This window comes from Arachis ipaensis, chromosome B1 (genome assembly GCF_059453495.1).
Source record: "Arachis ipaensis isolate K30076 ecotype BB chromosome B1, ASM5945349v1, whole genome shotgun sequence".
NCBI classification, from domain to species: Eukaryota; Viridiplantae; Streptophyta; class Magnoliopsida; order Fabales; family Fabaceae; genus Arachis; species Arachis ipaensis.
The window spans coordinates 150,990,801-151,013,886 of NC_142436.1; the positions used below are offsets into that span (position 1 = coordinate 150,990,801).

The 23,086-nt window shown below is 34.4% G+C and overlaps 2 protein-coding genes across 4 annotated transcripts; both read right to left on the reverse strand.

Moving 5' to 3' along the window:
• Positions 1 to 794: 794 nt before the first annotated feature.
• LOC107642117 (kinase superfamily with octicosapeptide/Phox/Bem1p domain-containing protein) lies at positions 795 to 6,766 on the reverse strand. Of its 2 annotated transcripts, XM_088502270.1 has the most exons (10): positions 6,204 to 6,722; positions 3,677 to 5,999; positions 3,426 to 3,530; positions 3,144 to 3,296; positions 2,609 to 2,772; positions 2,360 to 2,507; positions 2,031 to 2,153; positions 1,847 to 1,934; positions 1,133 to 1,653; positions 795 to 992 (listed from the first exon to the last, which is right to left on the reverse strand). In XM_088502270.1, exons 2-9 carry the CDS (start codon positions 5,933 to 5,935, stop codon positions 1,487 to 1,489), a joined length of 3,207 nt encoding a protein of 1,068 aa, XP_088358396.1. In that variant the 5' UTR covers positions 5,936 to 5,999; positions 6,204 to 6,722; the 3' UTR covers positions 795 to 992; positions 1,133 to 1,486. The 2 variants fall into 2 exon arrangements, with proteins under 2 accessions (XP_088358396.1, XP_016200919.1); XM_016345433.3 differs by having other exon boundaries at positions 3,677 to 6,766.
• Positions 6,767 to 7,511: 745 nt separating this feature from the next.
• LOC107642135 (FGGY family of carbohydrate kinase) lies at positions 7,512 to 14,533 on the reverse strand. 2 transcript variants are annotated; one of them, XR_002350780.2, is made up of 15 exons: positions 14,153 to 14,480; positions 13,779 to 13,858; positions 13,381 to 13,498; positions 13,120 to 13,298; positions 12,544 to 12,626; positions 12,245 to 12,429; positions 11,878 to 11,939; positions 11,562 to 11,664; positions 11,355 to 11,474; positions 10,308 to 10,427; positions 9,656 to 9,776; positions 9,380 to 9,570; positions 8,903 to 8,975; positions 8,173 to 8,300; positions 7,512 to 7,940 (listed from the first exon to the last, which is right to left on the reverse strand). XR_002350780.2 is itself a non-coding variant. In XM_016345447.3 (15 exons), the coding sequence occupies exons 1-15, from the start codon at positions 14,307 to 14,309 to the stop codon at positions 7,818 to 7,820; spliced, it is 1,809 nt and encodes a 602-aa protein (XP_016200933.1). In that variant the 5' UTR covers positions 14,310 to 14,533; the 3' UTR covers positions 7,512 to 7,817. The 2 variants fall into 2 exon arrangements, 1 of the variants encoding a protein (XP_016200933.1); XM_016345447.3 differs by having other exon boundaries at positions 9,414 to 9,570; positions 14,153 to 14,533.
• Between the last annotated feature and the right edge of the window lie 8,553 nt (positions 14,534 to 23,086).

Consider the following 23,086-nt stretch of genomic DNA (forward strand, 5'->3'; position numbering starts at 1 on the left):
AAAATAATAACATCATAGTTTTCACCAAAAATAGTGTTATTCACTATACCATTGTTTCTAGAACAATAGTTCTTAGCATACGAAGTAATTCAGTTAGTACTACCATGGCAAATTGGCAACAGAAGCAGCTTCTTTCATATAGTTGGTGATTCACGATATAGATTAGAGATTATAGACATCTGTACAAAGTCAACCTAGTTTGACTTTAGTACAAAAGTCTAAGCCGTGTGTTAGGTATGAGACATGAGACATAGAAGAAGGACATGGATTGTAGAGGGACAAAGGGAGTAGATGATGATTGTGTCACTCAAATTGACCTTGTGGATTTTTCTTCAATTTCAGAGTTGGTGATGCCACACCATCTTATCTTACTTCATCTTTCATTATACAATCATTGGGAAACCATTAATATCTCCAAATTGAAACCAAGGATATCTACTTTAATTTAGATAAGATAAAAGACAGACAACATTAGTTTTAATGCAGAAAACTTAATGGGGTTCCTAATATTATCTTGTTTTATACTAGATTACTAGAATACTACCAGCATCCCTCCAAAACATGGTGGTTCTGTTTTATTTGCTCCACTTTGGAAAAACACTGTTTTAATTGCTTGGTCACTATAGGTTATGGTTCCCCAACTCATTAAAATGTTAAATCAGTACCTCAACTACCATTAATTTGGACAAATCTTCATTGAATGAATAATCACACCTCAAAGGCACTTAACATTCATATTTGAGAAAAGTGGCAGGCAAAACAAACTTACTAGGTAATTAAGCAGAATGTTATTATTGAGAGAACATATATCATATTTGATATAATATAAAAAATAATGTCAAATAAAATTTTGATGACAAATTGAATTTATTACATTTGCATAGAAATAAAGGAGACATGTTGGTTAAATTTATGTACACATCCCTCCAGAGAGAAGGCATGGTTCCTCCACAGGCCACCAAAACCTGATCACTTTCAAAACTGCAAAAGCCCTGCACCCATTAATATCACTCATTAACAGAGGGAAGAAAAAAAAATAGTAGTAACGTTTTGGCAACTACATAACTACTATTCACATTCCATCCTATCAATAATAAATCATTGATACATGTCTATTAATAAAATCACTCACTGTGATATATTGATATTCCACATGTAGCTCTCTTCAGATCACCATGCCGCTTCTGAGAGAAAATCCATCATGCTATAGTGCAACTATATGCACTAATCTAAAATACCATTCAAGGCAACACTATAAAAGATCTTTTAGACTAAACCAAGGCATGATATTACAGTACAAGCTTGGATAAGATTGAATAACAGGGGAGTTAAGATATCCCCCACTCCCTCCCTTCTCTTCTCTTTTAAGTTAAGCATCATGATTCTTGAACTGGAAGAAACATGCTTCACCTTATTTCCCTCCTTTTACCAACCCTATGCTACATACAATGGGAGAAGGGTAACAACCTGTTTCAAGATCAATAGACTATTTGACATTCATTGCAGCAGCCATACTCCTCAGCTTCTTTGAAATTTCTGAAAAAGATGGCCTTTCTGCAGGATCAGAAGCCCAACAACTTTCCATTAGAGACTTCCACTCAGGATCACACCATGTCGGGATTTGAGGACGTAAAGTGTTGTTCACAATTCCTCCTACAAAACAAAAACAAGAAACTAGTGCATATATGTATAAAAAAAGTCAACAGTGACTTCCTTAGCAAAATATAAGATAGCCAATACTCTTCCAACTTCCAAGCACATTGTTGACAAGAATATAGACCACAAAGAGCATATTATGTAGCAAAACAAATCGCTCTATGTATTTTGCTTCTTACTTGGTTCTCACCTATTATTGAAGCACAATGCATATCAGCATAGGGTTCATTCCCTGTGAGCAATTCCCACATGACTATCCCAAATGAATAAACATCAATCTACAGAACAAGCAACCAAGGTCAGAAAGAAAGATCATTAGCGATGGCGAAACAGTTATAAGAAATGTAAAAGCCAAACAGCTATGCCAAGAATACCTTCTCCGATACCATATTACTTTTCCCACTAAGAAGTTCAGGTGCCATCCATGGCAATGTTCCACGTACCCCTCCTGACACTAGTGTGTGCTGTTTAACCTTTGATAAACCTAAATCACCAATCTGAAAATTTATGAAATCATCATTTTAACTCTGCTAGAAAGGTTTTCCATTAAAATATTTTCGAACAGGAAAAAGAAGTTATTGCATTGCTTTAAGCATCTCAATTTGAAGTTTACACAGTTGTTGTCATAGAATTTTATCTTAATTGAAGTTTCCACAATGCTTAGTAGGACAAGGCTTAGTTATTGGTTGTTTTAAGGGGATACCTTGCAGACAGGACGTTGTGGATCTCTCATATTGACCAATAGATTCTCACATTTCAAATCAAAATGCACAATATTCTTTCCATGCAAATATTCCATCCCAAATGCAGCATCCATAGCTATGATGAGCCTCTTCCGACGATCTATCGTTCTGTCAATTGCCCACAATAAAGCATAAGTTGATCAAAACAGTCAGACAGGTAGGGTGGTGCAGTCCTAGAAAGCACGTCAAGGCCTGATGAATTAAATTACCTATCCTTCTTATGCAAGAACTGTTTCAAAGATCCATTAACCATGAATTCCGTCACAGTTGCTAAAGAACCATCAGGGCCATCACGAACAATGCCATAGAAAGAGACAACATTTGGATGATGCAATGAACTCAGCATCAATGCCTCTTTCCAGAAATCTGCAATCTGGAACAAAAATATAAAGAGATAAAAATGAAGTCACTAATTATTTTGATGTATTCAAAACTACTTGCGCAAGTTTAATAAAATCGCTATATTCCTAGGTCTAATAATTTGTATACAAACTACTTGTGTGAATTTATAATTGCTCTAGTTTTCCTCCTTTCTAACCAGGCTAGCAAACAACATCTCAATCTCAGCTTACAGCCAATATTTCAGCCTTTTCATTTAGAAAAGCTTTTGAACAAGAAATTGAAAATTCATGACATACAGAGCAAAAGAAGAATAATAATAAAAAAAAAATCATTCCACAAATTTGAATCAATAGTCATTTGAAAGAAAGTATAAATAAATAAAATACCAAATCTGAATATTACCAATCTAGCCCTTTCGGACGGTCTTCCAGCAAAACAGCTGGCTTTTATTCTCTTAATAGCAACATCAGAACCTTTCCACTTCCCATGATAAACAGCCCCATAAGTTCCAGAACCTAGTTCACGGATTTCCTCCAAATCATCATTTTTTATTGTCTGAAATTTTAGTAGTCTACCATCAAAACCAAAACACGGAGGAAAGAAAAGCCATAAAAATATCTCAACCGGAAAAGAGAACAAAGTAACATGCAGAACAAAATGGATTTGACTAGATGACAAGAAAACCTGCAATCCCCTAGCGATTGCTTCTTCCTCAGCTTCAGTAGGCTCAATTTTAGAAGTATCTACGTGGTCAATTTCAGCATCCAATTCTAGATCACCATGAGCATTCTACAAGAAAGTAAGGACATACTGTAAGGCTTTAAACAAAGAAAAAGATACTTTAAGGCAACATAATCACAAGCAAAATCTACACCCCACTCTAGAGGTATTTCGCCTCATTTTGAAAGAAGAAATCAAAATCACTTCATCCTCACCACTGGTTCAACTTCATTTGTTGTGTCTTCATTAGGAGGTGAATTCTGTATCTGAGAATCAGGATTCATGCAACCTGTAGTTTTCACCTCCTCAGCAACTTCTAATGCAGCCTTTTTGACAGAAGCCATCAACTCGGGCAAAAAGCTGAATTGATCGACCAAATCCTTAGCATCTTCTGGAACAGGTGGGTCCTTATTACTCAGTTTTTCAACATTTGCAACCTCTTCTGCAGGTTTTGCGTTTGAATTATTAGACTCAACAGGATTAGCAGCTCCGCTTACATTCTCAGAAGTTTTATTCTGCACTGCAAAAGATATCTTCTGCAAGTGTGCAGCACAGTTTTCAACTATATCCTCGGATTTCTCCTCCTTTCCTTCACGCAAACTTCGAGATAGCAAACTCATTGCCTCTGTCATATGAATATCATTTCTTAAAACCTCTTGGTTCAGAACCATATTAAGAGGTGATTTTAGCAGCTGCACATGTTCTGTGTAGATACCAGAATTTTTGTCCTGTGGGGGATGAAGACTATCTACTGGAAGTGGGTGTTTCTGCGCTTGTGCAGAAGGGTGTTCTGGGATGTCTAACCCATCATGACCTGACAATTTCTGTGAGGGATCCACCCAAGCATTTTGACCATCTGATCCAATGAAAAATCCAGGACTGCCCTCCCCCCTGATTAATCCAGCATTTATAATGCCATTAGGTGGAGCAGTTGCCTCATATGATGGTCCAATATGAACTGGAGTTGGAGTGTTCCTCCAGAAAGGATGCCCAGGCACATGTCCACGAGGCACAGCATAATGATTATCTGTTCCAAAGGAAGAAGATGGGTTGCTGTACTGCATACCGTGCTCTTCCAGAGAAGGAAGTTTCAGATGTGGTATAGCAGCTGCAGTTTGGTCAGGGAAAAGTTCAGCCCCTAATTCAGGTCCAGCTCGTTGATGAATATAATTAGAAGATAAGTTATGTCCATCAGACACACTACCATGCCCAATGGAGAAATTTGTAACAGGAACAGGAACAGGAACAGGAACATCACCGCCATAATGATCATTCACTCTTCCTGAGCCCGAGGCATGTCCTCTTGACTCCTCATTGGGATAGATTCCAGGATGAAACTTTGCATCCGCATTCACTGCAAAATTGTCCCTGTTTGATTGGCATTCCGCACATGGATGTGGTTGACCATATCTACTGTTCCCATCCATGACATGGGCACCATGAAGAATGTTGCCTGGAAAACCTGACTTCTCACCAGTAGGCATCCAAACTACATTTTCGGAATATTGCTGTTGATTCTCATAGATAGGATGTTGACTCACATGAATTCGAGCATACTCTTCCTGCACTCTATCGATGCTCTTATCCGGCATCTCAGGAAATTGTACACGGTACCTTGTACCAGTGGGAGAAGATGGATATTCCACCAACGATCTTGAGTCATGGAGAGCATGATGCCTAGGAGAGAAATAGGAAGGATTCCATGGAGCATCCATTTCATTATACCTCTGTCCCATAGATTGCTGCTGCTGCTGCTGCATTGCAAGATGATGCAAATTATACTGAGACATAGATAGTTCCCCATTTCTGTGGCCAAGCATCCCACTCTCCACACTAAGTGGACTAAAGAACTGTTCAGGTACATGGATATCTTCCACAGGGCTCATCATAGTGAACTCTGATTGTTGCAACTTCCTACCGAAATCATCGTTTAAACTATTCAATGCATCAACATACCTCCTCTCAGTGTCGTCCCCATCAATAAAGTGTGAGGAACCATCCTGCTCGAATTGCGAAAACAAGAAAATCCTAAGCCTAGTGAACCCATCTCCAGACCCCAACTTGTCGTACTCCTCCATCATGTTAACTACATCATCATCATTCACAACAGAGACAAGTGCATCAAGATCCTCATCAGGCTGCTGATACTTCAACACAGCAGCACCTTCATATAGTTCCCTCATCCTCCCCATCAACTCCTCGTAGCTAACATCTCTTGGAACACTCACAATACGCGTCTCTCCACCAACATACCGCAGCTTCCCATCTTGTGGGCGAGGCATTATGCTCCCCAGGAAGCTGCACAGGAACTTCACACGCCGGCTATCATCGTTGAGGCTCGATGCCGGCGGTGATTGAGCCACAGTGAGGCTATCCATGAAATTATAGTGTAGCTGCTGTTGTTGTGGTGGATGTGGATGATTGATTAGATTCTCAGACTCGCTCAGGAAACATTGAAATCCTTTATTACACATGAGAACAACTCACAATTCACATCATAGAACTCTTGCGTGTCACGATTCAGAATGAGGTTGAAGACTAGAAAAAAGGCATCAAATTCCCGAGAAGAATAGCAACGAGTCAAGAAGGTGGTAATTTATCAACAAAAATGGTAACTTTCATTGAAGGTAATCAAGACGAAACAATAATAAATAATAATACCAAAAAAGGAAAAAGAATCAACAAAGGGTTCGTGTGCAGTGCAGATAGATCCAAATCTATAGGAGAAGTTATTAGCGATACCTGGAATGGCGAATTAGAGGGTATCCGATATAGATAGATAATAGATAATAAAAATTGGAAATTTGGGAGTGGGAACGCGACCCAATTAGGTTAGATTTTTGAGCAGCGTTAGTTGGCTCTGAGCGCTCTCTTCCGGTCTTCCACCTCTATCGCACACTATTGCTTTCGGTTTTTCTTTTTGTCTGTGTTTGGATCAGAGATTAAGGAATTGAAAAGAAGAGGAGGCAGAAGAAGAGGAAGAAGGAGGAGGAGGAGGCGATAGTGATGGTGATGGTGATGGTGATGGTGATGGGGAAGGAGCGCCATAGGCAGAGGAAGAGGAGGGAGGAAGTGGGGGATGTGGTTGAAGGATGTTCCAAGATGCGATGCCTGCTTGCCATGTAGCGTGACACGTGGCACTCTCTCGTAACGGTATTCCTTTTCGCATATTATTTATCTCTCTAGCATATGCTCTTTTTCCTCATTCTCCTACGTGAACGTCAACTCAACACTGCATTTTCACTTCCACTTCCACTTCTCACTCTTCAGGAGGTGAGATTATGATAGTGGTAAAATACATATTTAGAATACGGATCAGTCTCTGACGAAGACATTTGGACGAATTAGTCCCTGACGGAGGTATTTGGAGGGAGGAACTGATCCATCTAAGTTTTGTGAAGGTTAGGAACTTAAAAGTATTTTTTAATAGTTAAAGACGAAAATATCCGCAGGACAAAAGGTTAGGGACCTATTTATTCTTTTCTCTAATTCAAATTATATCTTTTTTTTCCTCTCCCACAAAAAGTTAGTTAAATTTCTGAGTCTGGTGTTTTTGTTTGCAAACCGGAATCATGTAAATCTATTAGTTATTGATGATGAATTGAGGGGTTATTTATGAATTACTGTTTAAATATTTGATCGTATGAATTAGTATGAGTTGAGATAAATAATTGAATGCTTAATTGCTTAGCGTGTCAGCATGATTTGTCCTGCCGAGAGAATAAGTCAAAACCACTTGGAATATTTCTCTTGTCTCTTAAACCAATTAAAGGCTCACAAGAACAAAAAAGGGCTGGATGGGTATCAGAACCTATTTGATATTGAAATATGCCTTCCAAGCCAGCAAGTGCAGATCTAATTAAATCAGAGACTATACTTGCATATGATGCTGCCAGCTGCATAGTTACTCTGGACAAGGGACTTACTGAGCGAGCCTAGGGTTCTCATTTACCAAAACAATGTTGTTTTGAATATCGAAAAGCATATTATTAGTACTAGACACCAGTTAAACTAGTCTACTGACTTAATTTAACGACAAAATACCATAAATTAGACGTTTAAATTTTTTTTTCTTCTTTTTGAAGGGAAAGAATAAGATGCCCCATTAATATGTACATAGACCTTAAGATCCCCCTTACCTTTTCCAAAAAAAAAATAAATTTAGTTTTCTTCAAACCGTGTCTAACCTATGCCACAAGAGAACCTTTAAAAGATACGTTCATGAACCTATTAACATACAAGACGTGATTTCTTTCACGAGGACAACAATCTCGACCGTATAAAGAGGCTGCTTCTGAAATAGCACCTAATCGAACAGAGTTTGGGTTGAAGCAGAGCAGCATGCAAACTGCGAAGCTATGCCAAGGCTTGAGCCATGATGGAACGATTAGAAAGCTGCTGTTCATAGAGGCCACGGAAGATCTTATACTTGGCATCATGGTACTTCTTAACCCTTGGATCATTTGATGGATGAATCACCTGCCAAAAGTTACAAACATTTTAAATTTGAACTCATGTTATGTCATTATGCTAGTCTGAGCAGACATGTCAGTTCTTATACTTCAAATGTTGTTGATACAGCTTTAAGAACTACTTGGAATGTGCCATCCCTACATGTATATGAAATTGACCTTAATTTTCGATCTGATAATAGAAATTACTCTTTTTTTTCCCTCTAAATGTTTCATGACAGAAAGAATGGCATCCCCACCTGACCCGGTGCATTCAGGGCTTTCATGGCATCACTAAGGCTATGATATTTCCTTGTAGCAACAGCTCCCAGAATAGCAGCACCCAATAGCACAGATTCACTTTCCCTTGGAAGAATTATAGGGTAACCTGGGAAAATGATAACCATAATTCATCATTTCAACTTCTTTTTATTTTAAAGAACTAAATATAAAATAATGCCTCAATGGCAGTTCAATGACCGTATATGTCATTGCATACAATTAGAGTGCACATGAATTTCAGTCAATGTTTTATGGACAATAAAATACAGATCACGGAACAATTTCAACTTTATTTTAGCAAGGAACTCCATAGGATCCAAATCCCTTAACTTGTGTTAATGACAAAATTTGAGATACTAGGAGTGACCTTAAACACCCAAATTAAAGAGGATAACCAACCAAGGTTTAGTTTGGTTTGATTTAATTTGACAAATAAAATAGTGTATGGTTATTGTGTTAAATGGTTGAACCAAAGTATACCATGTAGACATGTTTAAAACGTAAAGTTAGATGAAAAGATTCACGTATATAGTGCATTTGCATAGAATTGAAGTTGCTTATTTATTATCCTGCATTTCAACAGTTGGATTACTGCAATTTTCTGCTTCACACAGACAGAGTCGTATCGAATATGTAGCAGAGAGAAAATAGTATATGGTGTGCAATTCTTATGCATACACTCCCACAACCCTATTCGTCAATACATACCGATGATATCAGCATGTTCCTGAATGAATATAGGGTTCTTTGAAAGGCCACCGCATGCAAGTAGAGTGTTGATCTGCAAGCAAAGGCAGTACAATCATGAAATTAAAAGCCACCAACTCTGCATCAGCAACCAAGAGTAATGACTTGGCAACATAACAGGGCTATAGAAGAATAACTCACTAAAAGAAAATTACTGCTAGTGTGGTTACACTATCATAATGCACAAAAAAATTAGCAAACAAAATATCTCATTGCCTAGGCTTTTGAAGTTATACAATCAAATCTTAGGCAGTTACTTAATCAAATCTCATAAGTACAAAAGAATATAGTTGTAATCATGACATATTGTCATGACGGTTTAACTTCTTTGCTTCTGGATTTAAAGTCATCCTCAGCCTAAAGGATGATGGATGCTAGCAACACAAACAAGGTGTGACTCAATGGATGCAGGTGTGAACATGGATGAATATTAATAACCTCAAATAGGTGTGATGGCATTGTGCATCCTTACTTTGTGGCCATGGGCATTGCAATGCTCTACAATGTGACGTGTGCCATATGCAATGCCCTGCATAGTTGCCAGGTATAGAAGAGCCAACTGTTTCTCACTTGTGTCAAGTGTCATACCATGGACAACTCCCTTTGATTTTGGGTCTGCAATGGGAGACCTGCACCATAATATATAGAAGCCTATTATTTGGATGTCACTTTGGCAATTGGAATATAACGGGAAAGATTATATTGGTCGCATACCTGTTCCCATGGAAGTCGGGTAGAACGTGTAAATCTTCAGTCAAGGCAGCAACAAAGGATTTATTCTGCTCAATCATCAATGTCTCCAAGTGATTGTTCAGAAGCTCAAACACAGAAATCTCTGAAACATTGTTTAAAACATAAAACAATTAACCTCGTTAAGGCATTATAAATGGTGCTGAATTTGACTAGTTGAGTAATTTATATATGGGTAAAGTATACTTTTTGTCCCTGAAATTTGACAAAAGTTTCAAAAATACTCCTAAGTTTTATTTTGTTTCAATTTTGTCCCAAAAGTTTTCAATTTGCATCAAATATACTCCTGGCGGCTAATTTTTCAAAAAATTTAAGGCCAATTCAACAACAATTTCATACAAACAACCCTCAACACAAGCAAATCAAGCATAATTTTCATGCATTATTGTTAAATTGGTCTTAAATTTTTTTTAAATTTAGCCATCGAGGGGTATATTTGATGCAAATCGAAAACTTTTGGGACAAAATTGAAACAAAATAAAACTTAGGGGTATTTTTGAAACTTTTGACAAACTTTAGGGACAAAAAATATATATATTTAGTATACTTTAAGAGAGAAAAAGGGGGAAAGGGAAAGAGAGAAGAGGGGGAGGGGGAGGGGGAGGGGGATCCTTACTTTGTGAAGCAGCTCTATTTGCAAGGAGCGGAGAAGCAGCATGGTTTTGAATTATATGATCCAATAATGCACCTGTAGCACTCTGTCCACCTTCAGTCAGCCAATATTCAGGTACCATTGCTGAATGTCCAGAAAAAAGGAAAAACAGGTGAAGACATAGATGCAAGAGAACCAATACTGAAAATTAAACAGGGTATCCATCACATGATCCTGTCAAAGATAACCTTCAATTACATTAATCTCTTACGTTTTAAAGAAATATACGTTAGTGATTTAAATCAGAACAGAGTCACAAAAGGAATGTTAGCATGAGAAAAACAGCTCACCTAAAATGAATATCTTTCAGATGCAAGTTCCAATCAAAACAGATTTACCCATGAATTTTCAAACACAAAGAAGCATGCAACGCTACTTAAAATTGTTACCAAAAAAAAGGAAACTCCAATTGTCAAATGAAAGAAACAATAACTTTCAGATGTATAGATATTAACAACTGTTCTGCATGGTTGGGTAGCCAGCTCATTAGTGACTCTTGATTATTACAACGCTATGATAAAGACTCGAGATTTAGTTCTTTAAGAGGACGTTTATTTCAAGGTTAATAAATATATTCCAAGGAATATTATGTCTAGGAATATTATACCCGAGTACTACAAATGGTTGGGAATTATTTTTAATATTCCAGAATAAATTAGGATATGTTTGTTTTATTATACATATTCCTAGAAATAGATTCGTAACTTTCAAATAACCTCAATACTAATAAAAGGAGGACTTCTTTGACAAGAAGCATAATAATTAAGGGATATAATAATAATTATTCTTAATTTTTATTCCCTTGACATGGGAATATCAAATATCCATCCGTTTGGATGGGGATAAAATGTCATATTTTAGGCAATAAATTATTCCTGGGAATAATTTATTTCTAGGTGTTAGAATTTAAAACTTCAAAGAAACATAATATATTTCTATGGCCAATTCCCGGAAATAAATTGAAATTCCTTGAAACAAATGCTTTATTTAAGAGAAAACAGCATAGCATACCTGACCAAAATGGACCCCAGACCCCAGGAATGAATAATTTGCTTCGGGATATGGCCATATGGCATGTAGAAGTTCCACAAACTAACACCATCCGGTTGCAAATTGCTTCCTCATCATGTTCTGAGATATACAAGTTCTTTTAGATGCAAAATGCTACCAACTTAGCCAAAAAATTGATAATCACGGGTATAAGGTATGGACAACAACCTCCAGCTTCTGTTGGAGGCACACTTTCTATTACCCCCACACCACCAGCATGAGCATCAATTAGTGATGTGCCAACGGGAATTCCTGGTAAGAGACCCAGTTCCTGAAAATTTCAACCCATCAGAAGTTTTAAAAAGCAGCTGAATTATTAGAGTCTATCACATCAAGCTGAATTAATAACCGCAGAAGAGGGAGTCTGTACAATATTTTCCCATTAAGCAAGATAGTTTTGTTTGATTAATGAACTTCACCAAAGTAAAAGTTCAAACTTCAAAGTAATGTGGAAAACTTAAACGTTGAGTGAAAGATTTCTTGCCTTTGCTGCAGTAGGAGTAAGGCCAGAACCCAAAGGATGTCCAGGGAAAGCAACACTTTTTCCTGTTATTTTGATTCATTATCAAGTTGAGAAGTGAGAATACAGAACAGAAAAGAATGGAACAAAAAGCAGATTTTGACTGTCAGCCTACTCAAGCTTATTCCACAGTGTTCATTGAATCAAGCATGAAAAAGACAAGAACTTTTCAAAAAATAATTACCAACTTTCAAACTTAATAATAACAATAAATATTGCACTATGTGTAAAAGAAAAATATATCTTCATATCTTGCACTCAATCCTCGTAGATAGTCTCACAGCTTATGACATATCAACATAAGCAGGGCAATGTTAGTCGGATGTGATACCTATCTTAGCATGATGTCCTTCAACAAGATCACCCAAACCAATTTCCTCCCAAAAGTCATCGTCCCATCCACAAGCTTCCATATCCCGGGAGTCTTTATCATTGATATGCTGCATGTGAGCATGACCAAGATATGTCCATTTGCAAACTGTGGTGCACAAACTGCGAGTATCATCTCCAGTTGCCCTAAAGAAGTACCAGAAATAAATCAAGGCTAAACACCACTTGACTCCAACATAGAATGACATTGAACATCAAGAATAACAAAATAAATAAATAGATAAATACATAAGTAAGTACCTGTATGACAACCAATCACTCAAGTCCATCCACCTGAAAACCAAAGACCAAGACTCTTGCAAGTTTTCTTTAACCCATAGAAGCTGAAAAGTTTAGAATGCTTTGGAAAATGAGTTCATAAAAGAGAGCATGATTCTCAAAACTATAGATGATGTAACAACCAACTGCATGGAGCAAAATGTAACCAGTTTAGTAGCTTGGATCGGTAAAGACTATGTAACATAATTTTCCGATAGACAAGCACACATTTAATTAATCCCCATGCTCCAAGTTTCTTTTCATTAAAGAATAATTTGTATATATATTCTACAAATCTGTTAGTCAGGTTATTGAGCTTAGTCTAAAAAGATAAGAAGACCCCGCCCCAGTTGCAGACATGGTGTTTAAAAACACATTCAATGTTCATTTCCATCAATAGCCATTGCCATAAAGAGTATGAATTGCACTGCACTTAAAATTTTTTTTAACAAAATAGCATCTACGGAGAAAAATGCCTAAAAGAATAAAAGATAATTTAGCATAGCATATTATGTATGCTGACCAGTGACTAAATAATGGGATTAGTTCAGATGGTACCTTTGGTGGCTGCATTTCAGGTGAAACAGCTCCACCGCAATACTGTAATACAGGTGAGTTAGAGGAATTGATCCTTTCAGCTTGTTCTACAGCTCTATGATCCATCCATACTATGACATTTCTTCTTGAATCACCAGTCAAAGAAACCGAAACAGGTGCGCTATCGGCATCCACTGCAACTGTTATATAGTTCATAAACAATCAGTTAGAGTCACTATATAAACAAATTAAATCAATCATGTAAAGAGAAATGTTACATACCCAGAGAACAAGTAGCTGCAAATCCTAGACTTCTTACTTCTGTAGGTGCAACTTTTGCTTGAGAGCAAGCTGCTTTTACGGCTGCACAGATTGCAAGCCATATATCTGTGGAGGATTGCTGTTTAGCACAAAAAGATGAATCTACATTATAAAATATAAACATAAATTTAAAAAAAATTAAAGTGAAAAGCACCACATATATCTAACTCAGGGAACTAAAGTGAAAACTTCAAAACCATCCCTTCCCCATTCGTAAGATCAACAAAATACATAACCAGGACTGTTTTTAAAAATCCCAAATATTGCATACTGGCTTCATCCATCAATGTATAATGATAATAATTAATAAATGAAACCTAGGTATTTTCCATTGAAAATTAAAAATAAATAAAAGATACCTCAACAAAAGCACCATCTTTCCATATCTGAATTGGGCTGCTAGAAGAACCAAGAAGCTTTCCTTTCTCATCAAACAGCCCTGCAAAACCCATAAAAAAGGACTAAATCAAATTAGTACCAGTTTGACGCATCTTTCAAGTCTACTACCATGAACAAAACTTAGCTGAAAAGCTTCATTATCATTAACGACTATCTAAGCAATTTCTGAAAGCAGAAATATCGAGAGGCGCGCGAACACATATAAAACAGCGACTCCACCTCATCGAGCATCAAACACAATGTGATAATTGGATTCAGAACAAGAATGCAGAGCAATATCGGAAATGAAGGAAAAAAAAAGGCGGAGGTCAAATAGGATTGATTACAGAAATACCTGCGCGGGCGCTGCCGGTGCCGACGTCAACGCCGAGGAATACAGTCCGAGAAGGCTCGTCGGAAGTAGCGGCGGAGGCCATCTCGACGGAGAGTGTATGACGGAGTGGCTCTGTATTATTCTTATACCACCCTCCTAATATTTTTTTGCCTGACATTCAATATCTTATTTTCTTTTTTATTATATATATACTTTTTACAATTTTTTCTTTTGATTTGATTCGCTATGCTTTCGTTACCAAATATTTTTTGGAACTTTATCATCACCAAAATTTCATTGTTGCCTCAATATTATGTGACTCGTATGGCTTTCCAAAGTATAGTATTGTAGATTTGCAGGTTTGGAGATGGAAAATATTTTAGATTAGGTTCACACCATTGCAGGCTCTAATTTTAATAATAATAATAATATAATATTTGTGGGCTTGTTGGTAACGAAATGATAGTATATTATCATAAGATTATAAGTCAATATTATTTAATTTTTTTTCTCGTTGATAATTTATAAGGAGACAAAATTTAAGGCGAGTTTGATTTGAATTTTATTTTTTGTTTTAATTTTGGTATTTTTTACTTTTAGTATTTTGTGAAAAAGAAAAAATACTTTTATTAAAAGTTAGACTAATTTAAAAAGGTCACACTAATTCTAACGTATTTTTTTTTCTTAACCAAGTGTGAGTGTGTGACTATAACATCTTCACTGAACTCAATTTGAGAGGGTTCAATTTAGATGGTATTCATAATATTTGGATTATTAAATAATTATAATAATAAAATATATTTTTTATATATTTTATTAATTATTAAATAATTATTTTAAATTTTATTTAAAATAAAATATTATTTTAATTTTTAATATTTAAATTAAATTTTATTTCAGTCTTAATATTTTAATTATTTTATTTTTGTTTTAAAAAATTTTAAATGAATTTAATATTATTTTATCATTTAAATTTTCACAAATAATTAAGAGAATAAGTAATATAAATGTTATAATATTATTGTTAAGTTATATCTTTTTTTTTTGTGTTATAGAAACATAACTAAAAATTTTTTATAATACTTCTTTTTTTCAATTTCGTTCTTGTAAAAAAAAGTTTAAAATCCTATTAATCAATCATTAACGTTTAATTTCTTAGTAATTGAATTGGATTTTGTTATTAATTTTATGAAAAAATACTATCTACTTACTCACCCCTTATTCCTCTTGTAGTTTTTTTTTTTTTTTTTTGGACGTGCCTCTTGTAGTTGATATTGGCATTCTTTTTTTTTAGTATATAAATGGGCCTAAGCCCAAAAAGAAGAACTAAACAACTATGTTTCGAGGTAAATTAACCTCTCTACAATCATCATCAATTATCAAACTAAGAGAACTAAAAGGAAGATCAATAAAATGGCATCCGGCACTAGCTATTGTACCTTCTCTCGCAAGGTGATCTGCGCACCTATTACCTTCTCTATGAATATGCTGAAACATGAGCTCCCAACTTCTATCTATATACCTTGCTATATGTCTTGTAATGCTATTCGGGTTGCACAAGAGTTTATATCTATTACGGAGCATAGCAATAGCCGCACTGGAATCCGATTCTATAATAACATTTCTTAAGTCTAGCTCCCAATGTAACACCCTACCACACAGAACCTTACGCTTAAGTTGTAAAGTAGAGGTGGCAAGATATTACGACTTTTAAAAAAAAAGGATATATACATAAATATAGTAGATAAAATCATATCAATGAGCCTTGAAGATTAAGCTAAACAAAAACGATAAACAGAAAATCGTCACACTCGCATGGATATTCGTAGAACGGACAAGTAAAATCAAAAGAAAACTGAAAACATATGTATATATTAGTTCCGAAACTCAAATAGCAAGCTCCAGGCTCGACTTGCGAAGTTAAGGCCGACCAGAGTATATAATCAGTGACGGATCCATAAAATTTTGATAGTGGGGCAAAATATATATAATATAATAAAAAATTTTATAATAAAAACATTAACTATATATAAAAATCAATTATCAAATTTTTCATTAATCGTTAGATATTTATATATAAATATATGTATTTGTAATTTATTTTAAATTTATTTTTTATTTCAATATGTATACATGTGATTATTTTTTATGTACATATAATATGATTAGTCTTTAAAATATATAATTTACAAATTAAAACACTAAAATAGTAATTTAAATGATAACATATAATTTAAAATTGGGTAAAGTATACTTTTTATCCCTAAAATTTGACAAAAGTTTCAAAAATACCCTTAAGTTTTATTTTGTTTCAGTTTTGTCCCAAAAGTTTTTTATTTGCATCAAATATATCCTTGACGGCTAAATTTTCAAAAAATTTTGGACTAATCTAACAATAATGCATGAAAATTATACTTGATTTGCTTGTGTTGAGAGTTGTTCTTATGAAATTGTTGTTGAATTAGTCTTAAATTTTTTGAAAAATTAGCCGTCAGGGGATATATATTTGATGCAAATCAAAAACTTTTGGAATAAAATTGAAACAAAATAAAACTTAAGGGTATTTTTGAAATTTTTGTCAATCTTCAAGGACAAAAAATATACTTTACCCTTTAAAATTTTATTATTTAGGTTTTATATTTTAAAAAAATTGAATAATCTTTTTCTTAATAATACAATTGAAATATCTCTCCTTTTATGTAGAATAATACTACATATTCAAATTTTTTGTTAACTAAGTCCAACCAAATTAGTATAAGATAACAAAAATCAGTTATGACTAACATTATTCAAAGTTTTATTGTTTAACTTGATTAGACTTAGTTTATAAAAAGACTTAAATGTGTAGTATTATATATATATATATATATATATATATATATATATATATATATATATACTTTTCATACAATTAGAAGCTAATTTTTTATTAAAATTTATAGTTGAAAAAGTTCTTTTCATTAATGCAGTTGTTACAGAAAAAAAAAATAAAACTAATATAAAAAAAGATAAATAATGCTCTTTCGAGTCGATTTCTAAGAAAAAACACAAATTTCATTTAAATTGAGAATTGATCATTCTAACAATATCTAATATAAAATTTTTAAATTGACTATGAAGTACCAAAAATTGAGTAAAAAATTATTGTGGGGTCAAATTCAATAATTTAGTGGGGGCAAATAAATTTTATTATCATATACTACTCAAAAAAATTTCAAATTATAGTGGGGGCGCTTGTGCCCACACTTATACACATGCATCCGTCCCTGTATATAATTATATATATTTATATACAACCCAAAATAAAACTCAAACTACAAAATAAACACCTATATCTCCAAGACAACCTCTAGGAGGGACAAAACACAAAATGTACATGCGAAGATTCTATAAACATATATATATAGCTTAAAACAAAATATGACAGTCCAAAAGATAGTTTTTCCCTTGTAAGGAGGCTCTCCAGAAGCTCAACGAGGTGCCTCTCAACCTGCATATGAAAAACAACAAAATATATATGGAATGAGAATCGGAGGTTCTCAGCATGGTAAAAGTGCCCGCATAGTTAATATAAAAGGTCCCGAGAGAGCCAGAGGCATTCCTAGAACTTCGACACTCAGATTTCAGCTTAAGGGTTCAACTAAACCAGAAATTAGGTAAGTTATCTAAGGTATTAAAGTTCTAAATCTAACTTTAACTTAACACTTCACTTTCTGACTCTTCCAATCTTTCGAGACACTAGTGGAACACCTCCCTCCCTCACACCTCCGTCAAGAGGGATTTCTCAGAAAACATACACATACAATTCAAGTAAGGAAAACACAGATAGAGAAGAATTTACAGCAAGTAGAACAAGTAGCAGATAAGCAGAATTAAGCAGTTAAGCAAACTAAAACAATGCACACTCAAACAAAGCAAACAAAGCAAACAAATGCATATGATGTATGTCTGTCCTATGGCTGATGAGTCTCATCTGTCGGTTATACAGCCAACCCGACATGTCGTGGTAGTTAACCATTGGACAGTCCCTTTGTGCGCGCATCCCCAAACTCAATAATATAGTATTCCATGGAGTCAAACTCCAAGCTCAGTAATATTCCATGGAGTTAAACTCCAAACTCAATAATATTCCATGGAGTTAAACTCCAAGCTCAAATATAATATTCAATATTCGTATATATATACATGCCTATGGGGGAATCTGGGGAGTTAAAGTGCCCGGTCACATCTTGCGACAGAGGGTCAACAAATAGTCTCAAATACACAAGCCATATAATAATCTCTTTCCTTTTTAAAATAACACTTCAAATCAAAACTCCAATTCTTATAGAAATTTTGGCAGTATTTCCTCTAAAACTCGAATTTCTGCCACCCTTCAAGGGTCCCAACTACCAAACCAAATACCCCTCAGTCATTCAAATCATTTCCAGTAACAAATTATTTCAAAATCAACCAAATACCAATATTAGATCTTTCCCCAAACCAACCAACTTCAACAACAAATTATTAATAACAGCTAAACCACATATTTTATATCATATACACAATCCATCAATTATACATTCAGTTCATTCCTATCTTAAGGTCTTCTAGTCTAAGTTTTCACGTGACATTAAACATTAACTACGAGAAACCAAAACTGTACCTTCGTACGGAATCAAAATATTCGAAGCTCTGGTGAAGCTTTTTGACCGAGCTATCGAAAAAGAAGACGTCCAGAATCGTCTGTGCCTCCTAGAACTCCCGTTGGCCGAACTCAAGAGGTAGAGGAGCTACGTCACCGTCAACTTCTACCGACAAAAAGTGGTGCCAACGTGTAGAAAAAGAAGATACAAATATTTTTATCAGATTAGATTTTTAATTGGGGTTACGGATTGCAAAAAATCGAAACCAAAAAGTTAGAGGAGGTTTATGTTCGCACACTTCTTTCTCTCTATCACTGTTCTCTCTCGCCACTCATTCCTTCGCGCGTGTATATATATATATATAAAGCTAATGATATAATAAAGCTAGTGATACTCATAACTATATATTACATATATGTATATGTATACAACGGCTTTTCATTAGGTAAATGGCTGTCGCCTTTTTTATATATATATGCGTACATGCATAATAATAATAATAATAATAATAATAATAATAATAAAATTAGAATAATACTATTATATATAAAGCCAATGATATAATAAAGCTAATGATAATCATTATTATATATTACATATAGGAAAAGTCTAGGGGCCAGCAACTTTGTTAAATTCTAACCAGCATGTAACCAGCAAAGAAAAATGAACCATTCGATGAAATCTTACACCCATCTCATACCATTAAAACCATCATTGATGGCTATTTGATGGCTACAAATTACAAAGTTACTAGCCCCTAGCATTCCTCTTACATATATGTATATGTATACAACGGTTTTCCATTAGGTAAATGGCTGCCGCCTTTTTTATATATATATGCGCACATGCATAATAATAATAATAATAATAATTAGAATATATGCAACGTAATGCATAATCGAAGCGCCTTTTGTTTATGTGCTTTATGAATAATAATAATAATAATAATAATAATAATAATAATAATAATAATAATAATAATAATAATAATAATAATAATAATAATATATAAAGTTGAATGTATATGAGTTACTAATATAAATGATATTAGTAACTTAGGTAGCGTTTATTTTCGGGGGCAGGACACGGAGACATGGACAATACTTGTTTAAAAAGTGTTTGTAAGCAGAGACATGGACAATGGACATATTGTCTCCGAGACAGTTTTTTATACTTTTGTGTCCACTCTTTCACAAAGGACAATGATGGACACGGGATTTGGAAGAGTGGACACGGACAATTTTATAAATTTTGTTTTTCTTTTTTTTCACTATTACCTCTTCTTATTTTTCCTATTGCGTTGTTCAGAGATACTTTTTTCTTTCTGTTCTTCCTCTATCTCTTTCTTTTTCAGGTACTCACTCTCTCATTTCTGTAGAATTTTTTATTGGGGTAGATAATTCTTTTCTTTTTATCGTTTTACTTCAATACCATTTTAACCTTATATTATATTATTTGATTTGTAATAAAAATAATAACAAAAATAATTAATCTTGAAACTTTTAAAAGATAAATATTAGCAAAAGTAAAATTAATCTTTTAAAATGTTAAAAAATAATTTATAAATTGTAATTGATTTTATATAATTTAAAGAAAAATCAGTTTTTTATAAAGAAAAATCAATTTTTAAATAAAAAAAATTAGTTTTTTTAAATAAAAATAGATTTTTATATACAAAAACTAATTGTTTTTCATGTAAAAATGGATTTTTTTTAAATTAATTTTTTATTTAAAATTAATTTGGCTTATTAACTTAAACAAAATTTTTTATTAATCAAATTTAAATTTATTTATTTTTTGTTAATCTTAACCATATGTATTCCTACATATTAATAATAAATTTTAAAATAAAATAATTATATTTATAAATTTTATTTTAATATAAATACTAATATATATTTTTATTAAAATTTTTTGTCTCTTCAAATATTTTTTTTAAGTTTCGTCTGTATTCCTACGTACTCTCATTTTTTATTAAATTAATTTGTATTGATGTAGAAAATTTAGAATCACAGGGCTATTTTAGTCATTTCATATAATATTTTAGTCTTGTCCATGTGTATCCAAACATAATACTAGACATTACATTAGTGTCTTGTCCATCGTATCCAAACACAATATACAAAAGATAATTTTTAGTGTCTCCATCCTATTGTCTCCGTTTCAGTGTCATGTTCTGTCCTGTCTCTAAAAACAAACGCAGCTTTAAGGATAAAAGATATTTAGTGAAGCATTAGCAAAGCTAAGCTCACCAAAGAGTACCGATATATACTCATATCGGCAGATATCGAACTCGATAATAATATTATTAACTAAACTCTATTTTTAAATTAAAATATCAATTACTCAAATTAAGATATAGATATAAGTTTCATTACTTATAAGTTACTAGAATTATAGTTTTAATTATGTAAAATATTTCATCATAATATATATATATATATATATATATATATATAAAAGAATATGAATTTGATTGAATTCAAATTGTTATGAAATTAGTTCAATTACTGATAGTAAAATAATTTTCTAAAAATAAGGAATTCTAATTTTACAAAATAAATTATAACTTATTTATATTTATATTTTTTTAAAATTGAAGGTCGCTACACTCAAGCTGTTCGGAGTCCATTGAGAATCCTCATAGCTCTGCTCTATAGGCTATGCAATATCCCAAATTAGCTTTGTAGCCTGCAATCCATCTTCTGTGACTATCTCTAATAATTCCACCACAACTCGTCTTCCCTTGATTGTTTTCTGCTGCACCATCAGAATTAACCTTAACCCAACCCAGTGGTGGCAGAATCCGTCTTATATGAGCTTCAATTCTTGTTGATCTCATTCCATAAAGATTAAAAATCTTGCAGGCCTCTTCCACATTCTTGATATAGGAGAATATAACCATAGAAGCATCTTTCGATCGCTTAAAAGGAGGGGAGAAAATCTCTTTATTTCTCCATCACCACATCCACCAACACGTTACCATGAACACTGATTGTCATGGCATCTATTTGGAGTGACCTAAATCCGATGCTAAATTCCAACGGATCCATGCATCAAAGGGAGCTCTAAAGAAAGATTGAAGGTGAAAGGGGCATGATTTTGGCCCAAAAAGTGGAGACTGCTTGGCAATCTCGAAGGACATGACTCATATTTTTCTCCGTATTACTGCAGATATGACAGGAAGAGCTTGCTCCAAACAATCTGTCTCTTCTTTGAGACGTCATCAGTTTTTTGTGAGCTACCATCTACATGAAACTCTTAATTCTTTGTGGTCCTTTCCACTTCCAAATCAAATTCCAAATTTGGTCTTGGGTCTCACCAAATCCCTTCAACTCTGTATAAGCATTTTTTTAGGGATGGCAATTTCTCCTGGCAGGACGGGTATCCACGGAAATTTACCCACTGGGGGACATATTTGGGGAAAAAATTTTTTCCGTGGGTGGCGGGTACAGGTCCCCGTTTAATAAACGGGGCGAGGTACCCGTCCCGTGGAAATTCGTTTATATAAATTTACGTAAATGTCCTCATATATATATTAATCTAAAACCTAATTTTCACTACTCCAGCGCCTCCCTCTTCATTTCCTCATCCCCTCACCCAGCCACTCTCCTTGCCTCACCCAGACACTTTTCTTTCCTCTCTTCCTCTCAAACAAACTAGTGTGTCGCCGATGAGGCTCCAGCCGCGTCACTGCCCTACCCATGTCTCTGTCTTCACCCCGCTTTTGTCTTCACTCGCGCCTCATTCTCTTCCTCTCAAACCACCTGGTGTGTCACTAGAGAGGCTCCAGCCGCGTCGCCGCACCTACCCGTGCCTCTATCTCCACCCGCGACCTTCTCTCTTTGTCTCAAACCACCTGGTGCGTCGCTGGCGAGGCTCCAGCCGCGTCGCCGCCCCCACTTGCGCCTCTATCTTCACTTGCGCCGCTGCTCCACCTCCACCTCCACAGGCGTCGCCGCCTCACAATCCAGTGTATTAACCTGCTCAGGTTTTGATTCTTTCTTTCTTTCTTTCTTTTTCAGTATTTGAATTCATTGCAGGCTCTGTTCTTATTACTCATCAAATCTGGGTGTCAAAGAATAACAAAGAATTAATGAAACTAATTTTATATTTGATGAAATTGATTAGATTGGAAACAGATATGTGAAATTGGTATAAGATTTGTGTAATAATAGATGTTTGTTATTAAAATGAACAGATATGTGGTGGATTAAATGTTGCGGTGACCATTGGACACAATGTTTTGGAGAGGCTAGGGTTTCAGTTTGAAAATTTTGAATTTTGAATTTGGAAATTAGAAATAGATGAAGATGAGTTAAATTCATTG